At 38.1% G+C, this 17,027-nt stretch overlaps 1 protein-coding gene across 2 annotated transcripts in view; it reads left to right on the top strand.

The window, feature by feature from the left end:
* Positions 1 to 13,794, top strand: part of LOC116290062 (disco-interacting protein 2 homolog A) — a 28,945-nt gene extending 15,151 nt beyond the window's left edge. For both annotated transcript variants that reach the window (XM_031697046.2, XM_089036526.1), the window contains exons 16-40: positions 313 to 377; positions 484 to 577; positions 893 to 1,012; positions 1,504 to 1,618; positions 1,953 to 2,092; positions 3,182 to 3,318; positions 3,713 to 3,805; positions 4,186 to 4,398; positions 4,960 to 5,010; positions 5,140 to 5,187; positions 5,628 to 5,760; positions 6,190 to 6,302; positions 6,594 to 6,674; positions 6,950 to 7,073; positions 7,167 to 7,208; positions 7,311 to 7,612; positions 7,935 to 8,065; positions 8,259 to 8,350; positions 8,587 to 8,663; positions 9,120 to 9,290; positions 9,775 to 9,894; positions 9,982 to 10,056; positions 10,352 to 10,523; positions 10,683 to 10,806; positions 11,164 to 13,794. In XM_031697046.2, coding sequence (XP_031552906.2) covers positions 313 to 377; positions 484 to 577; positions 893 to 1,012; positions 1,504 to 1,618; positions 1,953 to 2,092; positions 3,182 to 3,318; positions 3,713 to 3,805; positions 4,186 to 4,398; positions 4,960 to 5,010; positions 5,140 to 5,187; positions 5,628 to 5,760; positions 6,190 to 6,302; positions 6,594 to 6,674; positions 6,950 to 7,073; positions 7,167 to 7,208; positions 7,311 to 7,612; positions 7,935 to 8,065; positions 8,259 to 8,350; positions 8,587 to 8,663; positions 9,120 to 9,290; positions 9,775 to 9,894; positions 9,982 to 10,056; positions 10,352 to 10,523; positions 10,683 to 10,806; positions 11,164 to 11,416 — 3,086 coding nt within the window. In that variant the 3' untranslated portion in view covers positions 11,417 to 13,794. The remainder of the gene's footprint in view (positions 1 to 312; positions 378 to 483; positions 578 to 892; positions 1,013 to 1,503; positions 1,619 to 1,952; positions 2,093 to 3,181; positions 3,319 to 3,712; positions 3,806 to 4,185; positions 4,399 to 4,959; positions 5,011 to 5,139; positions 5,188 to 5,627; positions 5,761 to 6,189; positions 6,303 to 6,593; positions 6,675 to 6,949; positions 7,074 to 7,166; positions 7,209 to 7,310; positions 7,613 to 7,934; positions 8,066 to 8,258; positions 8,351 to 8,586; positions 8,664 to 9,119; positions 9,291 to 9,774; positions 9,895 to 9,981; positions 10,057 to 10,351; positions 10,524 to 10,682; positions 10,807 to 11,163) is intronic.
* The last annotated feature ends 3,233 nt before the right edge of the window (positions 13,795 to 17,027 follow it).

Below are 17,027 nucleotides of genomic sequence, written 5' to 3'. Positions count from 1 at the left end.
GTGATGGCGATGGTCATGATGGTGATGGTGATGGATGTAGACTGGTGGCTAATTAACTGTGTTGCACAAAATTAGAGCCTTTTTATTACAGCTTCATTTGATAGTGTTGGACATTTCTGGGAGAGTTGATGATGATGATACCAATGTTGATTAATGATGAAGAGAATCAAGTTGGTAATAGTTAATAGTTATGCCAGTGGTGATAATGATCATAAATGACGATTTAATGTTGTTGATGATGGCTGACAATGATAATAATTATTGTAGAATTTTTATTTTATTTCATCATTTATTTATTTGTTTTAATTATAGGTGAAATCATGATAAGTGTTCTTGACCCAAAACGAGAAGTTGGATTATGGCATTCTGTTATGGCTGTATGTACTCAATAGTAACATTGATTCTTCGAATCTTCATAGAATTCATCTGTAAATTATTATCTTTTCCATGTGACTAACAGCTGGCTATTCAATTGCATTTTAGTCTGTGCTGAATGGAATGCATGTCATCTATGTTCCACCATCAATTCTCAAGAATTCCCCAGCAATGTGGCTTCAAATGGTCACCAAATACAGAGGTAAAAAGTACTTAAATTTTTTCAGTTCAAGGGTAGGATATCTTTTCAAATATATTTTCCATTACTGTGGCTATTGCCGAAGAGGCAAAATATGAGGGCCTTATGCCTCATATTATGTGACCAGGTGGGGAGTTTTTCTCCTGCTTATTAGAAATTTCTTCAACAAAATAAACACAAAAAAGAAAAAAAATTGAGCTTGATGTGGGGCAACAAAACAGACAATAGTTAGGTTAAGCTTTTATAATGAAATGATATTCCAAAAACCTTAAGATAAATTTTGTTTTAAAAAAATTTTTTTTAATTGTTTTGATACAGCAACCTGTGCTCTGGTGAGTTCTCGTGACCTGCACTGGTCCTTACATGCCAGTAAAGATGTCAAGGATATCAATCTTTCTTCAATCAGGATGTTATTATTGGCTGACAGGGCTAATCCATGTAAGTTGCTTTACCTATTGGTTGTATCATGTATATTTTACAATCATCACATCACATACACACTGATAAGTATGTATTGTTTTAATGCTTGGCTACATCACCTCCTTCAGTGGTAAAATCACCAAGTGTAAAAGCAAAATAAATAATGGATAATATTTGAAAAGGTGTGAAAATTGCCCAAAATCAATCAAAACCATGGCCTATAGCCCATGCTTTTTTGGCCGAAAATAGCCAAAAAATCCAAAATCGATCAAAAACATGGGCTATAGTCCATCATTATCAGCAAAATGATGGTATGGGTCAGGTAGCTGGGATAGTTGCTCATGCCACACCTTTAGGGTGTTGGTTTAATGAGGCAGCGGCAGCTTTGGAGTCTTATTCTTTAAAATTAAACCATGCAAACCAGCAAAGAAAATGACAATAGCTTGAGGAGTGAAGTATAGTATTAATTGCATAATTATTTAATAATGCTGACCCAATTTTCATTTCAGGGTCCTTATCTGCCTGTGATGCTTTCCTCAATGCATTTGAGAGCAAAGGCCTAATCCCAGAGTCACTTTGTCCATGTGCAAGTTCTTCAGAAACAATGACTGTCTCCTTGAGAAGGTGAGCATCTTGTAAATGTATCAAGCAATATCATTCTTTTCTTGGTCTCCTGCTATCCTTTTGCCTTTATACCCTTGTCATATTATGTTTATATTATGATTGGATCTCATCACTAATAATAATAAACCTTTATTTATTTGTTTATTTGTTCATTTGTTCATTTATTTATTTATCTATTTATTTATCTATTTATTCATTCATTTATTTATTCATTCATTCATTTATTTATTCATTTACTCATTTATTTATTTATTTTATTTCTATTTCACTAATTTCACTATTTGCCCTAAATATCACTAAATATTTATTTGTATCAAATGTTCTTCCCTTTCAGACCTTGCAAGCCAGGTTCAACAGCAACTGGTCGTGGTGTGCTGTCTCTGTCAGGGCTAAGTCATGGTGTTGTGCGGGTAGACAAGGAGGGTTCTCTGACTTCACTGACTCTTCAGGATTGTGGTACTGTCTTGCCTGGAGGTAAATCATTTTTTTGGTTAACATTAACTGTGAACCTTTTTCAAACTGAGTTAGGACCTTTCTTCTGGTGACAAAATATTTCATCATTTTACACAATACAGTGAAACCCCTCTATACCGGACCCTCAGTATACCAGAATTCTCTCTAAACCAGACAAAAGTTTTGGTCCGGAAATTTTTCCCATATATCTTTTGTAAAATAAACCTCAGTAAACCGGAACCTCTCTATTCCGGAAACCGGACGAAAATTTTGGTACCAAACGCTATTTAACAATAGAATTCAACCCCACTAGTCCGGAAGAACGTACACTTGTTTCAGAACTACTGTCACTAGCGTATTTGCGGGTGTGTAAATTGAGTCTACAGGGACAGCTTCTAAACTCACAAATTCATCGAACATTTTCTTTAAATAGTAAATCTTGTTCACAAATAGACATATAAAGGCTAATTAATTGTTTTCAATATATAAATGTTCAAACAGAATGCATAAGGAAGGTTTAATAGTGTTGAGAAATACTAAAGATCGAATGGTTTGCGAAGTTGTGGCCGCCATGTTTTTTCATGTCACATGGCTTTGGGGTCATTCCCAGCCATTCCCAGTCCATTTTACCAGGGATTTTGTTCAGATCGTATTTAGAATGTTTCTTCTTGGCGTTCTTTTGAAATAAAAGTTAAGAAATTTGCTTAGTTTTTGATCTTAATGTTGATATTTTTACTTGAACTTTCGTTTACGTGTTTGTTTATACTGACGCCAAACGATTAGACACAAACATATTTTCAATAGGTGTGATATCGCACCTATTCAAATCAAAAACAAAAGTAATTTGCAAAAAATCTCAGTATACCGGAACCCCCACTAAACCGGAAATTTTTATAGGTCCCAGCACTGTCCGGTATAGAGGGGTTTTACTGTAGCATAAGGAGCTGGACGGCAAACATCCAATCCTAAAACTCTGGTTTCTGATTTATGGTGATATTAGACAAGAAAATGGAAGTGTTTGAGAAAGTCCCCCCTTCCCCCTCCCCAGGTTCATTACAAACTTCTAACTGCCATGATTCATTGACATATGAATGTTCTTGTTATTTCCAGCTCGCATTGCTGTGATAAAGCTGGAAGGTTCTCCTTGTCTGTGTAAAAGTGATGAGGTGGGGGAGCTATGTATATCAAGTGGTTCTACAGGGAGTGCCTACTGGGGGCTTGCTGGAAAAACAAACCACACATATAAGGTAACTAACCATTTAGAGCAAAGAAAGAACCTTATGAATGTGATAACTAACACTAATCACAATGATAAGATAGACCCTTTGCCACTTGCCAAAATGGTAACCGAAAATTCAGAGCAAACTAAAAGCCTATAGACCCTTTGCATGTGATGTCAAAGAAGCTCAATTTGGAGAACAAAACAAAAGAATTTCAATCTCCTGAGAATTGGAAATCTATTATCATGTCCTCCAAATTGAACTGCATTCCGACGTGCTGCGAGGGGTTTATACAAGTACTAGAAAGAGCACCTAATTTACTTTACTAGCCTACAAACATTATATCGGCTTAGAATCCTTAAGTTGAAAATAGACATATTTCCAGATGTCTGTATGACTGGGGTATATGGTTGGTTTTCAGGTGCAACCACATACTGAAGATGGTATACCTATCGATCCTTACATGCAACATGGTGACTTTGTGAGAACTGGTCTTCTTGGTTTCATGGGTCCAGTAAGTACATCATTTTACAGAACTATCATGGTATGACAAGCCATGACATCAAAATCACTTGTCAGTCTTTTCTTCAATCTTCGAAGTGCATAGTTGCTAGCCTCAGTTGCAGTTACAGTAAATTACAGTGCAACTACGCCATGACTACAGATATTTTTCGCACCTTTTTTTATCAGGCAGAGGGTGATGGGATTTGGTGGGGGGTCATTAAAAAAATTAGGCTCAAGAGGGGAGGGCACGCAAAAGACGCACAACAGTTTTACAATAAACAGAATGGAAAATGAGGGATGGGCCATTTCCTAATGCAACAACAGAGAGGAGTAGTTTGTAGGGGGAGATTGTTATCGGTTAACTAATAGTATTGTTTCCCCCCCCTGTAGGGTGGTCTTGTGTTTGTATGTGGTACAGTAGATGGTCTTCTCAAGGTCGGTGGCAGAAGACATAACTGTGATGATCTAAAGGCTACAATACTTGCTGTGGATCCAATCAAGTTTGTATACAGAGGGCGAATTGCTATATTCTCTATCCATGTTCTCAAGGATGATAGGATAGTCGTGGTGGCTGAACAGAGACCAAACTGCACTGAAGAAGAGGTTTGTGTACATCCATTTATCATTTATGTTAATAACTGATGGTGATGATTTTGTCAATAATACCAGTAGTAGTGATTTAGATGGTCTTTATGTTTATCATGCATGGTAGAGTGTTGGCTAATAAATAAAAAAATTGTGATAGTAAAGATGAAGATGCTGAATATCTGATAATGATAACCATTTTGTCATTAATAGTAATTAAGTGGCAGGCTATAATGATGGTCATGTTATATGATAATGATGATGATAAATCTGGCAATATGCAAGTGTTGTCTGTAGTTATTATATGCTGTATGACTCTGAGGGCTGTTGTTGATAATGATGGCAAGGGCGGATCCAGGGTTTTTTGAAGGGGGGGTCTCAGGGGTAAATTCCGTAGGCAAAGGAATCCCAGTCGCATTTTTACCACAGGAAGCCCATTTGACCTCAGGAATGACAGGGGGGTCGCGACCCCCCCGACCCTCCCCCTGGATCCGCCCTTGGATGGCATTGCAAAGCTCTTATCGTTGATGACATTTCTAGAATAATAACATTGACTAATTCTTCATCCCTTTATCCCAGAGTTTCCAATGGATGAGTCACGTGTTACCTGCAGTCGACAGCATCCACAACGTGAGTATCATCAAGTATATTCATCACATTTACCATCATTAATATTACCTGTGTTAGTATAATGCTCATCTGGGTCATACATTCCTCAACCTATATAATATTTTGTTTAACTTATTTGTTTGTTTGTAGGTTGGTGTTTATTGTCTTTGTTTAGTGGCTCCTGGAGGATTACCCAAGGTTGGTCCACATAGTTTTTAAATGCTTTTAAAAGCTTATTTACTTCTATTAGATGAGGATTCCTTATTTTCTTTCTTCATGAATACACCTCTTAAGCTTGAACATGTTAAGAGTTTGGGGATCGATTTCTTTTCATAAAGCTTGGGTGTGTTGTTTTCCCATTTAACACCACGTGTCATTTCTTTGAGATTCTTTGTTTGTGTGAAATTCATGTGTCTTCTCATGCACAGCCATTAAACAAAGAAATGATAATCAAGGGAATGACATGTGGTTTGAAATGGGAAAACATTAAGCATGTCCAAGCTAAAGAGGGTTATTGCATCCATATTTATTTAGTGTATCTTTACAATCGTTTTTCATAAGAAAAGAAATTATTTTCAAGGAAGAAAAAAACATGTTATGAACAGGGAAAAAATTTTGTTTATTTTTTTTTTCCACAGACGACATCGGGTTCTGTACACATCCATGAGACAACTCAGAAGTTCCTAGATGGATCACTTCATCCTGTTAATATTCTGATGTGCCCACATACATGTGTGACTAATTTACCACAGCCCAGGCAGAAACATCCAGGTTTGTAAAGTCCTTTAGAAGTGTTATCCTTTCCTTCAGCTTAATTGATGCATCGAGATCTTTTCTTTGCATTCCATTTTATACATGCATGTGTGTTATCGTTATATCATTATATTTCTTTCTATTTGTTTTCCTTGTATTCTTCTCTTCTCTTCTCTTCTCTTCTCTTCTCTTCTCTTCTCTTCTCTTCTCTTCTCTTCCCTTCCCTTCCCTTCCCTTCCCTTCCCTTCCCTTCCCTTCCCTTCCCTTCCCTTCCCTTCCCTTCTCTTCTCTTCTCTTCTCTTCTCTTCTCTTCTCTTCTCTTCTCTTCCCATTCCCTTCCCTTCCTTTCTCCTTTACTTTTGTTTACTTTTGTTACTCCTTGCCCTTTGTTCTGTTTACTTACCCACGGAATTAACTTTCATTAAACTTACTTCGTGTTGTTTACAGAACCGGGTCCTGCAGCGACTATGGTGGGTAACATCGTGATGGGTACAAGAATAGGAGGCGCAGCAGGAAGAGAGATTGCTGATACAGGAGAAGAAACAGATTTGGCAAGAAAGGTACCTTCAACTATATATAACTAAGGCTTAGATCAAACGTCGAACTTCACATGAGCCACAGGCATTGAAAACAATGGATGATATGAGGCGATCTTTTATGATATTAGGTTTTGGTTATGCGAAGTTCAACGTTTGTACTACACATCACTACACATTGAATACGGAAATCATCCAAGAGTCATGTGCTTTCCTTTCATATAAAACCTACTATCACATTGCACTTTTGTGCATCATGTTTTATTGTAGACATTCTTATTATTAACTTTTGCTTTTGCTACCTCTATTTTTCAGTATCAATTTTTGTCTGAGATTCTTAAATGGCGGGCCCAAGCCTCACCAGATCACGTGCTCTACACATCTCTTAACTCAAAGGTAATTACAATACTATGCACATTAAACAAGCTCAGATAAAGAATCTTTTTGATGCTTTCATTGACTCAAGTCAGTAACTCGGGCATCTGAAGTTGAAGAGATCTTAGAAATATTGATAGCGGTTTAAATACGCTATTGGAATATTCTGATACTGACCACTCTTCATCACACGAATCTTTTTGCTTCTCTCGTTACGGTTAAAGAATTCGTTATAAAGGTTGACAGTTGCGTCTGCATCACGCATTGACCGTTAATGTCTTCATTACCTTTTTCAGGGAACCGTCTCTGCTACTTTGTCGATCATTCAGCTGCACAAGAGAGCAGAACGACTCGCACAGTTTGCCCTCGAAAGCGGGAAACTGACTTCAGGTGACATAGTGGCCCTACTCTACCCTCCTGGTAAGTATATGACACGTAGAAAGTATTACTCCCCACGCAAAGAGATGATGTTTTGCCCTTCAATTTTTCACGGTATTTTGATCTTTTCATCAGGTGTTGACTTCATAGTGGCTGTCTTCGGGTGTATGTATGCTGGTAGGTAACAACTCATCTTCAATCCTTGTCCATTAGTAATGGAAAAATTCTTGGATGAATCAAAGAAATCTAGCCTAATTTCGAATCGTTTTCTCTCTTTAGGTTTGATCCCAGTGCCCGTGCGTCCACCGCATGCAAATAACGTCTCGTCCACCCTCCCCACCGTAAAAATGGTAACAGACGTCAGTAAGGCTCGAGCCGTAATGACTCTTAACTCCATCGCTAAGATCTTTAAGAGCAAGGAAGCGATTGCTGTAGTCGATTATAAATCGTGGCCATCAATTATATCCACGGATGACGTGCCGAAGAAAAAGCTGGCTAATCATTACCGCTGGCCAACGCCCGAGATGATTGCTTATCTGGATTTTAGCGTATCAACAACTGGGATGCTATCGGGTGTCAAGGTTTGTTTGCTTTTATTCTTTATTTGCTGTTTACTTTTTTTTAGATAATATTTGTCTTCTTTTCCCTCTCTTTCTGCTTATATTTTCTACTTAGTATCTTATTTTTCTCTTTTTCTTCCTTTTTCTTCCTCCCTTTTTCTTTTTTCGCTGTTTTTCTCTCTCTCTCTTTCATTCATTCTTTCTTAAGTTCTTGTTTTTCTTTCCTTTCCTTTCCTTTCCATTCCTTTCCTTTCCATTTTCTTTTGTATCGTCTATTCGTTTCTTCTTACTTCATATACTCAGATATTTCAATGCTAATAGCGATTCTCTACGCATTCTCTAGATGTCCCATGCTTCTGTTACTGCATTATGTCGGTCCATGAAACTCGCCTGTGAGCTGTACCCATCACGTGACATTGCTATCTGTCTGGACCCATACTGTGGACTTGGCTTTGCTCTCTGGTGCCTGATAGGGTGAGGATCATTCTTGTCTAACACCGGTCCTATCGACCATGCACTTGCTAATGACTCTTATGACCTGTTTATACCGACCATGCATTTGCTAATGACTCTAATGACCTGTATATACCGACCATCACCAATCCCATATAACTAACCTCTTATCAGTAACCTTTTATTATTAACTTCTGTTGTCCGCTTTATAAAGGGTATATTCTGGTCATCATACGATCCTTATTCCACCTGGAGATCTCGAGACAAACCCAGCTTTATGGCTTTCAGCAGTGGCACAAAATAAAGGTCGGTGTAAAAGTTACGTTTGATAAAAAATTCACCAACTGCTATTATTATTTAATGGCATGAAAGTGCCAGTTTTCTCGTTCGCCTACGATGCAGCAAAAGAGATGAAAATGCGTTGGCAGAGGGAAAAAAAGAGGCTTTTGTTTAGATCAACTGATATCTCTTTCTGAAGAAAAACGTGTTCCTGTTTTAGATTCATTAATATTATAACAATTCTAGCTGTCTTGTTATTTCAGTTCGAGATACCTTCTGTTCGTATCCCGTAATGGATCTGTGTACGAAAGGGCTCGGCCAAGCTATTCCTACCCTCAAGGTAAATAAAAAAATATTTCATAAATTTGCAGTATCCGACGCCTCCAGCACTTTTACAGCCAGCCCCCTCCTATGCTATTCCATCACGTACACTCACGCGTGCGCTCAAATATCCTAACACACTTATGAAAAAATTGGCTGATACTGCATGTTGAGATGATCCAAACACCATTAGAGGAGAATTCACTGGCCAGAGGCGGATCCAGAGTGGGGCAAAGGAGGGCTGGTTATGTTTCTTGAAGTTGGAAAGCATATTTTAAATATTTTTTCCAAGTTCTGTAGTGTCATTCGCAAAATTCCCTCAAAGCCCTCTTATGTTTTTTGCTGGAACTACTGACCTTTATCAGTCTCGTAGTCATGCCTTTTAAATCTGTGCCAGACGCGTTCTTACCAGTCTTCCTATTGCAATAGGGAAGTGCTTCCTAGAGATCTTAAAGTGTTTAATGATTACTTTTAGGCTAAAGGGATCAATCTGACCTGTGTGCGTAACTGTGTGGTAGTAGCAGAAGAAAGACCTAGGATCACCTTGACTACAGCTTTTTGTCATCTATTCTCTGGTCTTGGTTTATCACCACGAGCTGTCAGTACCTCGTTCGGATGTCGAGTGAACGTGGCTATTTGTACACAGGTAACCCACGCGCAAGTATATTAACCCCTCATTGTCTCCACATTTGTTTCGACTTCTCTCTGTTCTGTGAGGCTTTAGTTTTAAGTACCCGTAATAAGGAGCACTGATAGTCTGAGGGGGTGCTTTATACATGCATCCCTGGCTCGGGAGAATTGGGCAACTATTCCCCGCGCGATCGAAGTAAATTTACCTTTACCCTTACAATATAGCGGAGATCTAGAATTTCGAGTTGGTGATTGTACCCCTTGCACAAATGTCAGAAGTACCATTTCCCCAAACTCATCGTAAGTTGGGAAGGAGAAGGAACGAAAAAGGGGAAGAGAAATAATATAACAACAGACGACATGTGTGTAAACAAAACGGCATGCCAACACGCTGTCCATGACATTCATACGAATATACCCTCCGAGTATCACTATTCTAAGGGAATTGTCAGTATCAGTTTGTGATATATATACTAATATGTTACATTGTCAATTGTCAGGGTGCGTCGACTCCAGAAGCTACTAACGTCTACGTGGATACACGTGCTTTAAGGAACGACCGTGTGACCATAGTAGAGAGAGGAAGCCCTAATAGTGTTTGTTTACTGGAATCAGGCAAGGTACGTGGTTAACTCAAAAGATAGGCTCTCGAATCACTGTCCCTGTTTTGCTGTTGTTTCAAGTTATTTTATTCTTCTTTGTTCCAGATTTTACCAGGGGTAAAAGTTGTCATTGCAAACCCAGAAACACGTGGAATGTGCGCTGACTCACACCTTGGCGAGGTATGTACTTTCTTAATACTTAGCCCTGCATTAGCCAGAGTGTTGGTCCTACTCGTGTTTTGCCTTCAACAGAGGACCACTATGCAGGCTATTCAGTCCTACAGGGGCATTTTTTACGTGTGAATGAACAAAACATAGTGTTTGCTTTCCTTCCTTTTCCTTTCCTTTTTTCTTCTTTTTCTAATGCGAAGGTTAACAAACTTTCTCGCATACGAGAAATATACGTTGATAGTGTTGTAGATAATTTGATTCAGCTTTGCGCGCTTTTTTTTTCATTTATATTTTCTGTTTTCAGATCTGGGTGAACAGCCCTCATAATGGCGCAGGGTACTACACAGCTGGTGATGATAAGCAGCTAGACGAGCGATTTAACGCACATATGACGACAAGTGACCAAAACACTGCGTATGCCAGGACAGGCTACCTTGGTTTTATTAAGAGAACGGACTTTACACAAACTGACGGAGGTGAGCGAGGTCTCCGCACTAGCATCTAAAACGCGCGGATCTGTGGCACGGATTGGTCTTTCAGTTTAATTGCGAACCAAGAATTACTCAACGCAGAAGTCTTGTGCATTTTACGAATTTTATTATCAATATTTATTTGTACTATTTGTTTTCCTATAGCTCGCCATGATGCTTTATTTGTGGTTGGGTCCCTGGAAGAGACCATGATGCTTCGAGGCATGAGATACCACCCTATTGACATCGAGAACACTGTTATTCGATGCCACAAACACATCTGTGAATCGTAAGTACTCAATAATGGTATTGACTCATAATCATTATAGTAGATTGTGCGCCCAGGATTCTGCCTGATACATTACTGTTGCATAACTGGGCCGGTCGAGTTTGAAGTATATTCTGAAAATGTCGCTTTTTATATTATTGTGCGGCTTGTATTGTTGTTGAGGTTGGCTTTTGTCGTTATTGTTGTTGTTGTTGTTGTCGTTCTTGTTCTTGTTGCTGCTACTGCTGTCGATGCTGTTTCTAATGGCTGCTATTGTTTCGTACACTTGCTTCTGTTCTTATCATCATGTTCCATTGTCTATCAGTATCAAATATTCATATGTTGACCGTGTGTCGTCCCTCTATTTTGCACTGACAGGGCTGTGTTTACATGGACTAATCTACTGGTTGTAGTAGTAGAACTAGACGCTGACGAAAGCAGGGCTCTCGACGTAGTCCCCCTCGTAACCTCAGCAGTCCTAGACGAGCACCAACTGATCGTGGGCGTGGTCGTGGTGGTCGACCCAGGGATCGTACCTATTAACTCTCGAGGCGAAAAGCAACGAATGCACTTAAGGGATGGCTTCTTAGCAGACCAATTGGACCCGATTTACGTGGCTTATAATATGTGAGCTGATAACAATTTGATTAACAATAGAATATATTCTTAACCATTCAAGTGTTACGCGCCCAGATTGTTATAACTTAACAGCTTTTGGACGGACAAGAAATCATTGGCCATTTGCTTTTAATTCAAAGACCCAAAACCTAACTACTATAATAATGGCCTTCTTAATATAATAAATTTAATATTCAAGAGTAAATGCCTTCGGTCCCAGATTAGACTGCTAGACGGTACTATGACGGGACATTTAACAATCCCACACGTTGGAGACATCATAGTTAGAAGGCCCCCCTCTATTAACCATGGAGACAAGCAGAGATTAAATAGCTAATAGACGGTATATATGAATCCCAGAAAGGGTTTCTGCCGCTTAGTGACAATATTATCCTGCACACGTTACCAGAATTCAAACTTTCGCTTTAGAGTGGATTTGTACTAGTGAGAAACCATGGCAACTGTGGCACTGAAATGGCTTCCTTGTTTACGTATTGTGATTGTTTGGTGTGCAAATACCTTTGTTTTGATTGGTTCAAAGAGGAACCCATTTGAGTTTTACGTAATATGGTTTCTCTCTAACGCCCAATCAGCTCTACCATTTGAAAGAATATCCTTAAATTAATTAGTTTTGCAGTACCGACCTCAATCTTCTTTTGATAAATCCCTCCAACAAAAGAAGACTTAAGGTCGTATCCTGCACAAAAATAATTACATTTAGACTATCCAGTAAGAGCAATTACGAAATGTAGTATTGATGAAAACAAAGCATTTTGCTTCCCTCAATTTAAAACTTTCATTTCAAGCAAAATTTTTATACATATTGTTTTCTTCGTTCGATGTGTTCAGAAAGCATTGTTATAAAACTTATCATTGGACAAATGTAGCAAAGACGACGTGGTTTCAAAACGACGGTGCTAAAGCGTCTTTTTTCCTGCGCGCACTCCTAGCTGAGATCCTCGAACAGAGAGGCTCAGAAAGACATCGGCGCGCACTTGAATAAGAGCGTACTCACACTGTCGTCTGAGGGCATGTTGTCTCCGCTTCCAAAAAATGTCCCAATGTGTAGTTAAAAGAGCTAATGTAGATAAAATGTGCGGAAAATAGTATAAAAAGACGCTATTACGTCATCTTTTATGGTCCTGAACTGGACAGAATATGGCCAGGTTCACAAGACAATAGGATAAAATATCTATGAATTAGTCCAAATAGTACAAAAACAAGCTATTCCTTTAAGTTTTATTATTGCAACCAGAAACTCGTATTTAACAGTACTTCGAATGCCCTGTAATTTCCCGCTTTTTTTGAGTTTGTGAGCTTTTTGCGGACATATCAGCGCCTAGATCATGGATGAACGTCTATCGTTCATTATGATCCATGTTTAAGATAGAAGATATGTGTTAATGAAAAATTACTCTAGATTTGTTTTCCCTCAAACAAGTTGGCAAATCTTCAGCATAGAAGATCTTGTTTTGAGATTCTAAATTTGAAACTAAAGCTTTTAAAATCAGTTAAGAGTAGGCACGATATCATATGGGTAGTATGTCTGAGCGAAACAAAATAGGACAAACTACTGCTGTAAGACGTCAAAAAGAAATCAAGCTAGCACTTTTCATCTATTTAAAGAGTTAAATCGATGAAAAGAATTAAATAATTTTGCCAACTTAAGATTCATGATGTCATCCTACTTTTTTCTTCTTGTTTTCTTTATTCCGGCAATCTGTCTTTTCCCTTCTTATACTTCCTTTATCGATTGTATTGCATTTGATCGGTATGAGTGGTAAGGTGTTGTAATACGGGCAACAACATTGCGCAACTTAACGCAAAACATTGTTACGTTGCAACATTTTTACTCCGCGCTCAATCTCGTATCCAGAGCCTGAGTTTCAGACCAGGAGAAACGCAGGCTCTGGGTACAAGATTGCTCCGCGCGCAGCACATTTCTATTGTCGCAAAGATTAGAGTTTTTACTTTGCACAACAATGCAAATTTGTTGCGCGTCGAGTGATAATGCGAGCAACATTTGCTCTGCAACTTGCAAGCACGGTTACGGTACAGAATGGACGACTTTCATTAAACCACAGTTTGCAGTATCGCTTAAACAAAACCGAATAGGTCTATTAACTGTCTCCAACTAAAACTTTGTTAATCTGTAGAAAAACGTTAGAGCATCTTCAATTTTAATCTGAAGGAATATTGCAGGATTTCTTTGGTGTTTTGTAGATTTATTTTTATTTTTAAGTAATGTTTGATAGCTAGATGTAAATCAATGTTGTTTTGGATCGAGCTTGTAAAGCAATTCACTAGTATTAGTGTTAAGTTTGTAAATTTAGTCTTGGTACGACCAACTAATTATATTTTTTAACATGTAAATAAAGAAAACTCAAAACACTTTTTGTCTTCTTCAAGTTTACAAAAAAATAAAGACATAGAGGATATTACATGGGCGCGGTGAGATACGAACTTTATCTTCGAGTGTTGAAAAGATCTCTCACGTGAAAATATCAGTTTTTCGACAAAGAGAAATATAGGTATTTTATGGATAATTATATGATAAAAACACTTATTAACATGCGCATGATTCAAAGCAGACCATAAAGTCCTGAATGCGCACAAGTGAATTGAACAGATACTCCATCTTAATAGTGTATATTGCTATCATGTGGTTGCCAGTCATTATAATTCTGCAGCGGAATTCTGAACACGGAATAAGGCGGACAAATCGGCCTTACTCAGGCGAATAAAAGCTTTTGTTAAACACGTTGAAAATTTATTCTTGAGCACTTGAATTCGAGGCCACGCGTAGGAGAAAATCTATTGCCCTAGTCAATATGGCTGCCGCGTGAGCAAGGTCAATGCTCGCTTCGGGACACGAGATAAAAGGCCAGGCAACCGCAGGAGTTTCTCCTCTGAGCTATGTGCTAACCGGGGTGCTAACGTTCTATCGTTTTGATTCTTATATTTTACTCCTTTCGATCATACATCAAGGTCAAAACACGTTATATTAACCAAGACAACAGAATACAATGAATTGATATTATTAGTATATTCCATCAACTAGAGCAGTTTTCGAACAGCTTTCGAGTGGGGGACATATTGTACTAACTACAGCATGTTCACGCCTGTACGACATGCCATAACACTGAACATTTCCTCTACACATTGCCTTCCAGTATAAACCTCTTTACCTTGGGCGTAATGTTTTCCCATTTCAGACCACGTGTCATTCCCTTGAGTATCATTACTTTGTTTAACGGTTCACATGAGAAAACACATGAATATGGATACAACTACAACAGAATCTTATTCTCAAGGGAATTAAACCTAGTTTTAAATGGAAAGCATTAGCCGTCATAAAAATTCTTTACTAAACTTGATTTACACACCCCTAAAAATGCGGAAGGGATCACACAAAAATAAAATAACTTCTTTCAATACCAAAACAGATTCATTCAGTTAAAAAAAAAACGAAAGAAAGAACAATTTTCAAGAGTTAATCCATTTCCATTCTATCTTTCTAGCCAAGGAAAAAGTATGGAAATTCGAGCTCTAAAAAAATTCCAAAAGATTTAAGGAACTACTGAACAGAATGGACTTGTACTAGTGTAAATGACATGGGGGTTTAGGTTTTTTCCTTTCTTTTTTCCTCTCTTTCCCATGATTTACAACTAGCACTGAGTTTTCTTGTAGATTCTGTTTATCCATCACTTCTCTCCTTCATTATTTTGAATAACAATCAATGAGTAGTCGTTCTCTGGTGCTATCATAATCTCGAATTTTCTCGAACGAACGCGTAAGAATTTCAGGTCGTTCAACGGGTCGAGATCCCTGATTGAACAGCGCGCCATTTGGGCCAAACTGAGGCAGTTTGCCAGATAGAGTTGTGTGGTGGTGTTGTCCAGTGTAGAACGTATAGCAACACCTTCAGCATTAGTGATTATCGATCCTATGACTCCGGGATGGGCATCAATCCTTTTGATAATCTGTTCGACTTCTTCTGCTGTGGTCATCGTGGTTGGTAATTCTATATCAAAATGAAGGAACGGAAAGTAAACATCAATTTGAGTTATTTCAATTATTGGCGCGTCTGTTTGGTTAGCTTGACATCACGAGAGCTGATAGAGTCTTTCCTTTGCTTTGCTTTGCTTTCCTTCTTCTTTATTCTCCTATTCCGTTTTACTCACTGACTCAACACTAAGCAAAAGATAGTGTAAAAAATTTTGGTATTTTTTTTTTTAGAAACTAGAGCTGCACAAACCTTTTTAACATGACTCGAAACAGAGAAAACTTTTAAAATGCTATTGTTTTGAGTTATAAAATGTTAGCGTTGAATCGCAGCGAAGAATGGTTAAAAACACTCAAACAATAAGATATGACCATCTGGAAAACATCAATCAATCCATTTTAAAAACATTTTGTTAATTATATTTTCGCCCCATTCTTATGGGCACAGCCTCTGATGTCAATACTCATTGTTGGTAATCAGGTCACCGCAAAGAAGACCACGAAAAATCTTCGAAATTTATCACAAACCCAATAAATTATTAAACACCAAAATTTTAACATAAAAACATGCTTTCCTAGAAATAATAAACGAACTCGATTCATTTGATTATTAAAGACCAACTTTCGCGGCAGAAGTTGATCTTTCTAATCATTAGGAAATTCCCTTGGTAGGATTTGTTGGGTCACAGATCATGAGGAAAGCTGAATGCCTTTGACTAGACGCGAAGGGTTGGTAAAGCAGCTTGGTTGGGTAAATATTTTTCACTCGTTACGAAGCAAGAAAAGAGGAAACTGTATTCTACTCGATGACACACGGGATAGAAAGCAAATAAACACAAAAAATGGCGATGAAAAGTTTTGTTGTCAAGTTAATGCTTAGAAACTGAAAGTAGTGTCAACGTAGAGTTCCGATTAAGAGAGTAATGCTCGGATAAGACCAAGATGAGTAGATAGGCTACACTCAATTCAAATAAGTATATATGGCATTTACCTCTTGTGAAGATTAATCACCTTGTGAAAATAAAGCAATAGAAGGTCCAGTAGAAATAGTTTTTCTGTTTAGAGAAGTGACAGTCTGGACAGCTATATTGCGGTACTCCTTCAGCACCGTCAGTGATGGCATGAATATGTCACGCGCTTAGGATTTGACATCAACAGGAAACTCATATCAAACCTCTGCTTGCTAAAACCGAAACCAAACAGGAGTACCCATGAGGTGACAGGGTGAGACAGCGTGACGCGTGATTAGGGTAAAATAAGTGCGTGATACATGAAAATAGCTAGCACTAAAATTGTATAAAGATTCGTGAATTCCAGGTTGACTAAAATGAAAGCAAGGGGTGGTTTTCTTTTCTTAAGGAGGAACTTTGTAATTTGTGAGACAGACGCCCCAAGTAAAAAGCACTGTTCTTAGTCATCCTCAAATCAAAGAATGGAGGGTCGTCAAACCCTTACCCCCGTACAGCCATCCGACAATCTATCTAATAGATTCTCCTTTTTTCGTCACCGTTGATAGATAATAACATAATAATCTTCAAGGAGATAAAGGTATGTTCTTATTCATTACTCAGTGTTTTTCTTTAAATTTTTTCTTTTTCTTTGTCCTCTTTTATTCCTTT

The sequence above is a fragment of the Actinia tenebrosa genome, unplaced genomic scaffold, assembly GCF_029948245.1.
Source record: "Actinia tenebrosa isolate PJP-AT-01 unplaced genomic scaffold, QUT_ActTen_1.0 PGA_scaffold4__44_contigs__length_22323623, whole genome shotgun sequence".
Taxonomy (NCBI): Eukaryota; Metazoa; Cnidaria; class Anthozoa; order Actiniaria; family Actiniidae; genus Actinia; species Actinia tenebrosa.
This window is presented reverse-complemented; position numbering and strand designations above follow the sequence as displayed.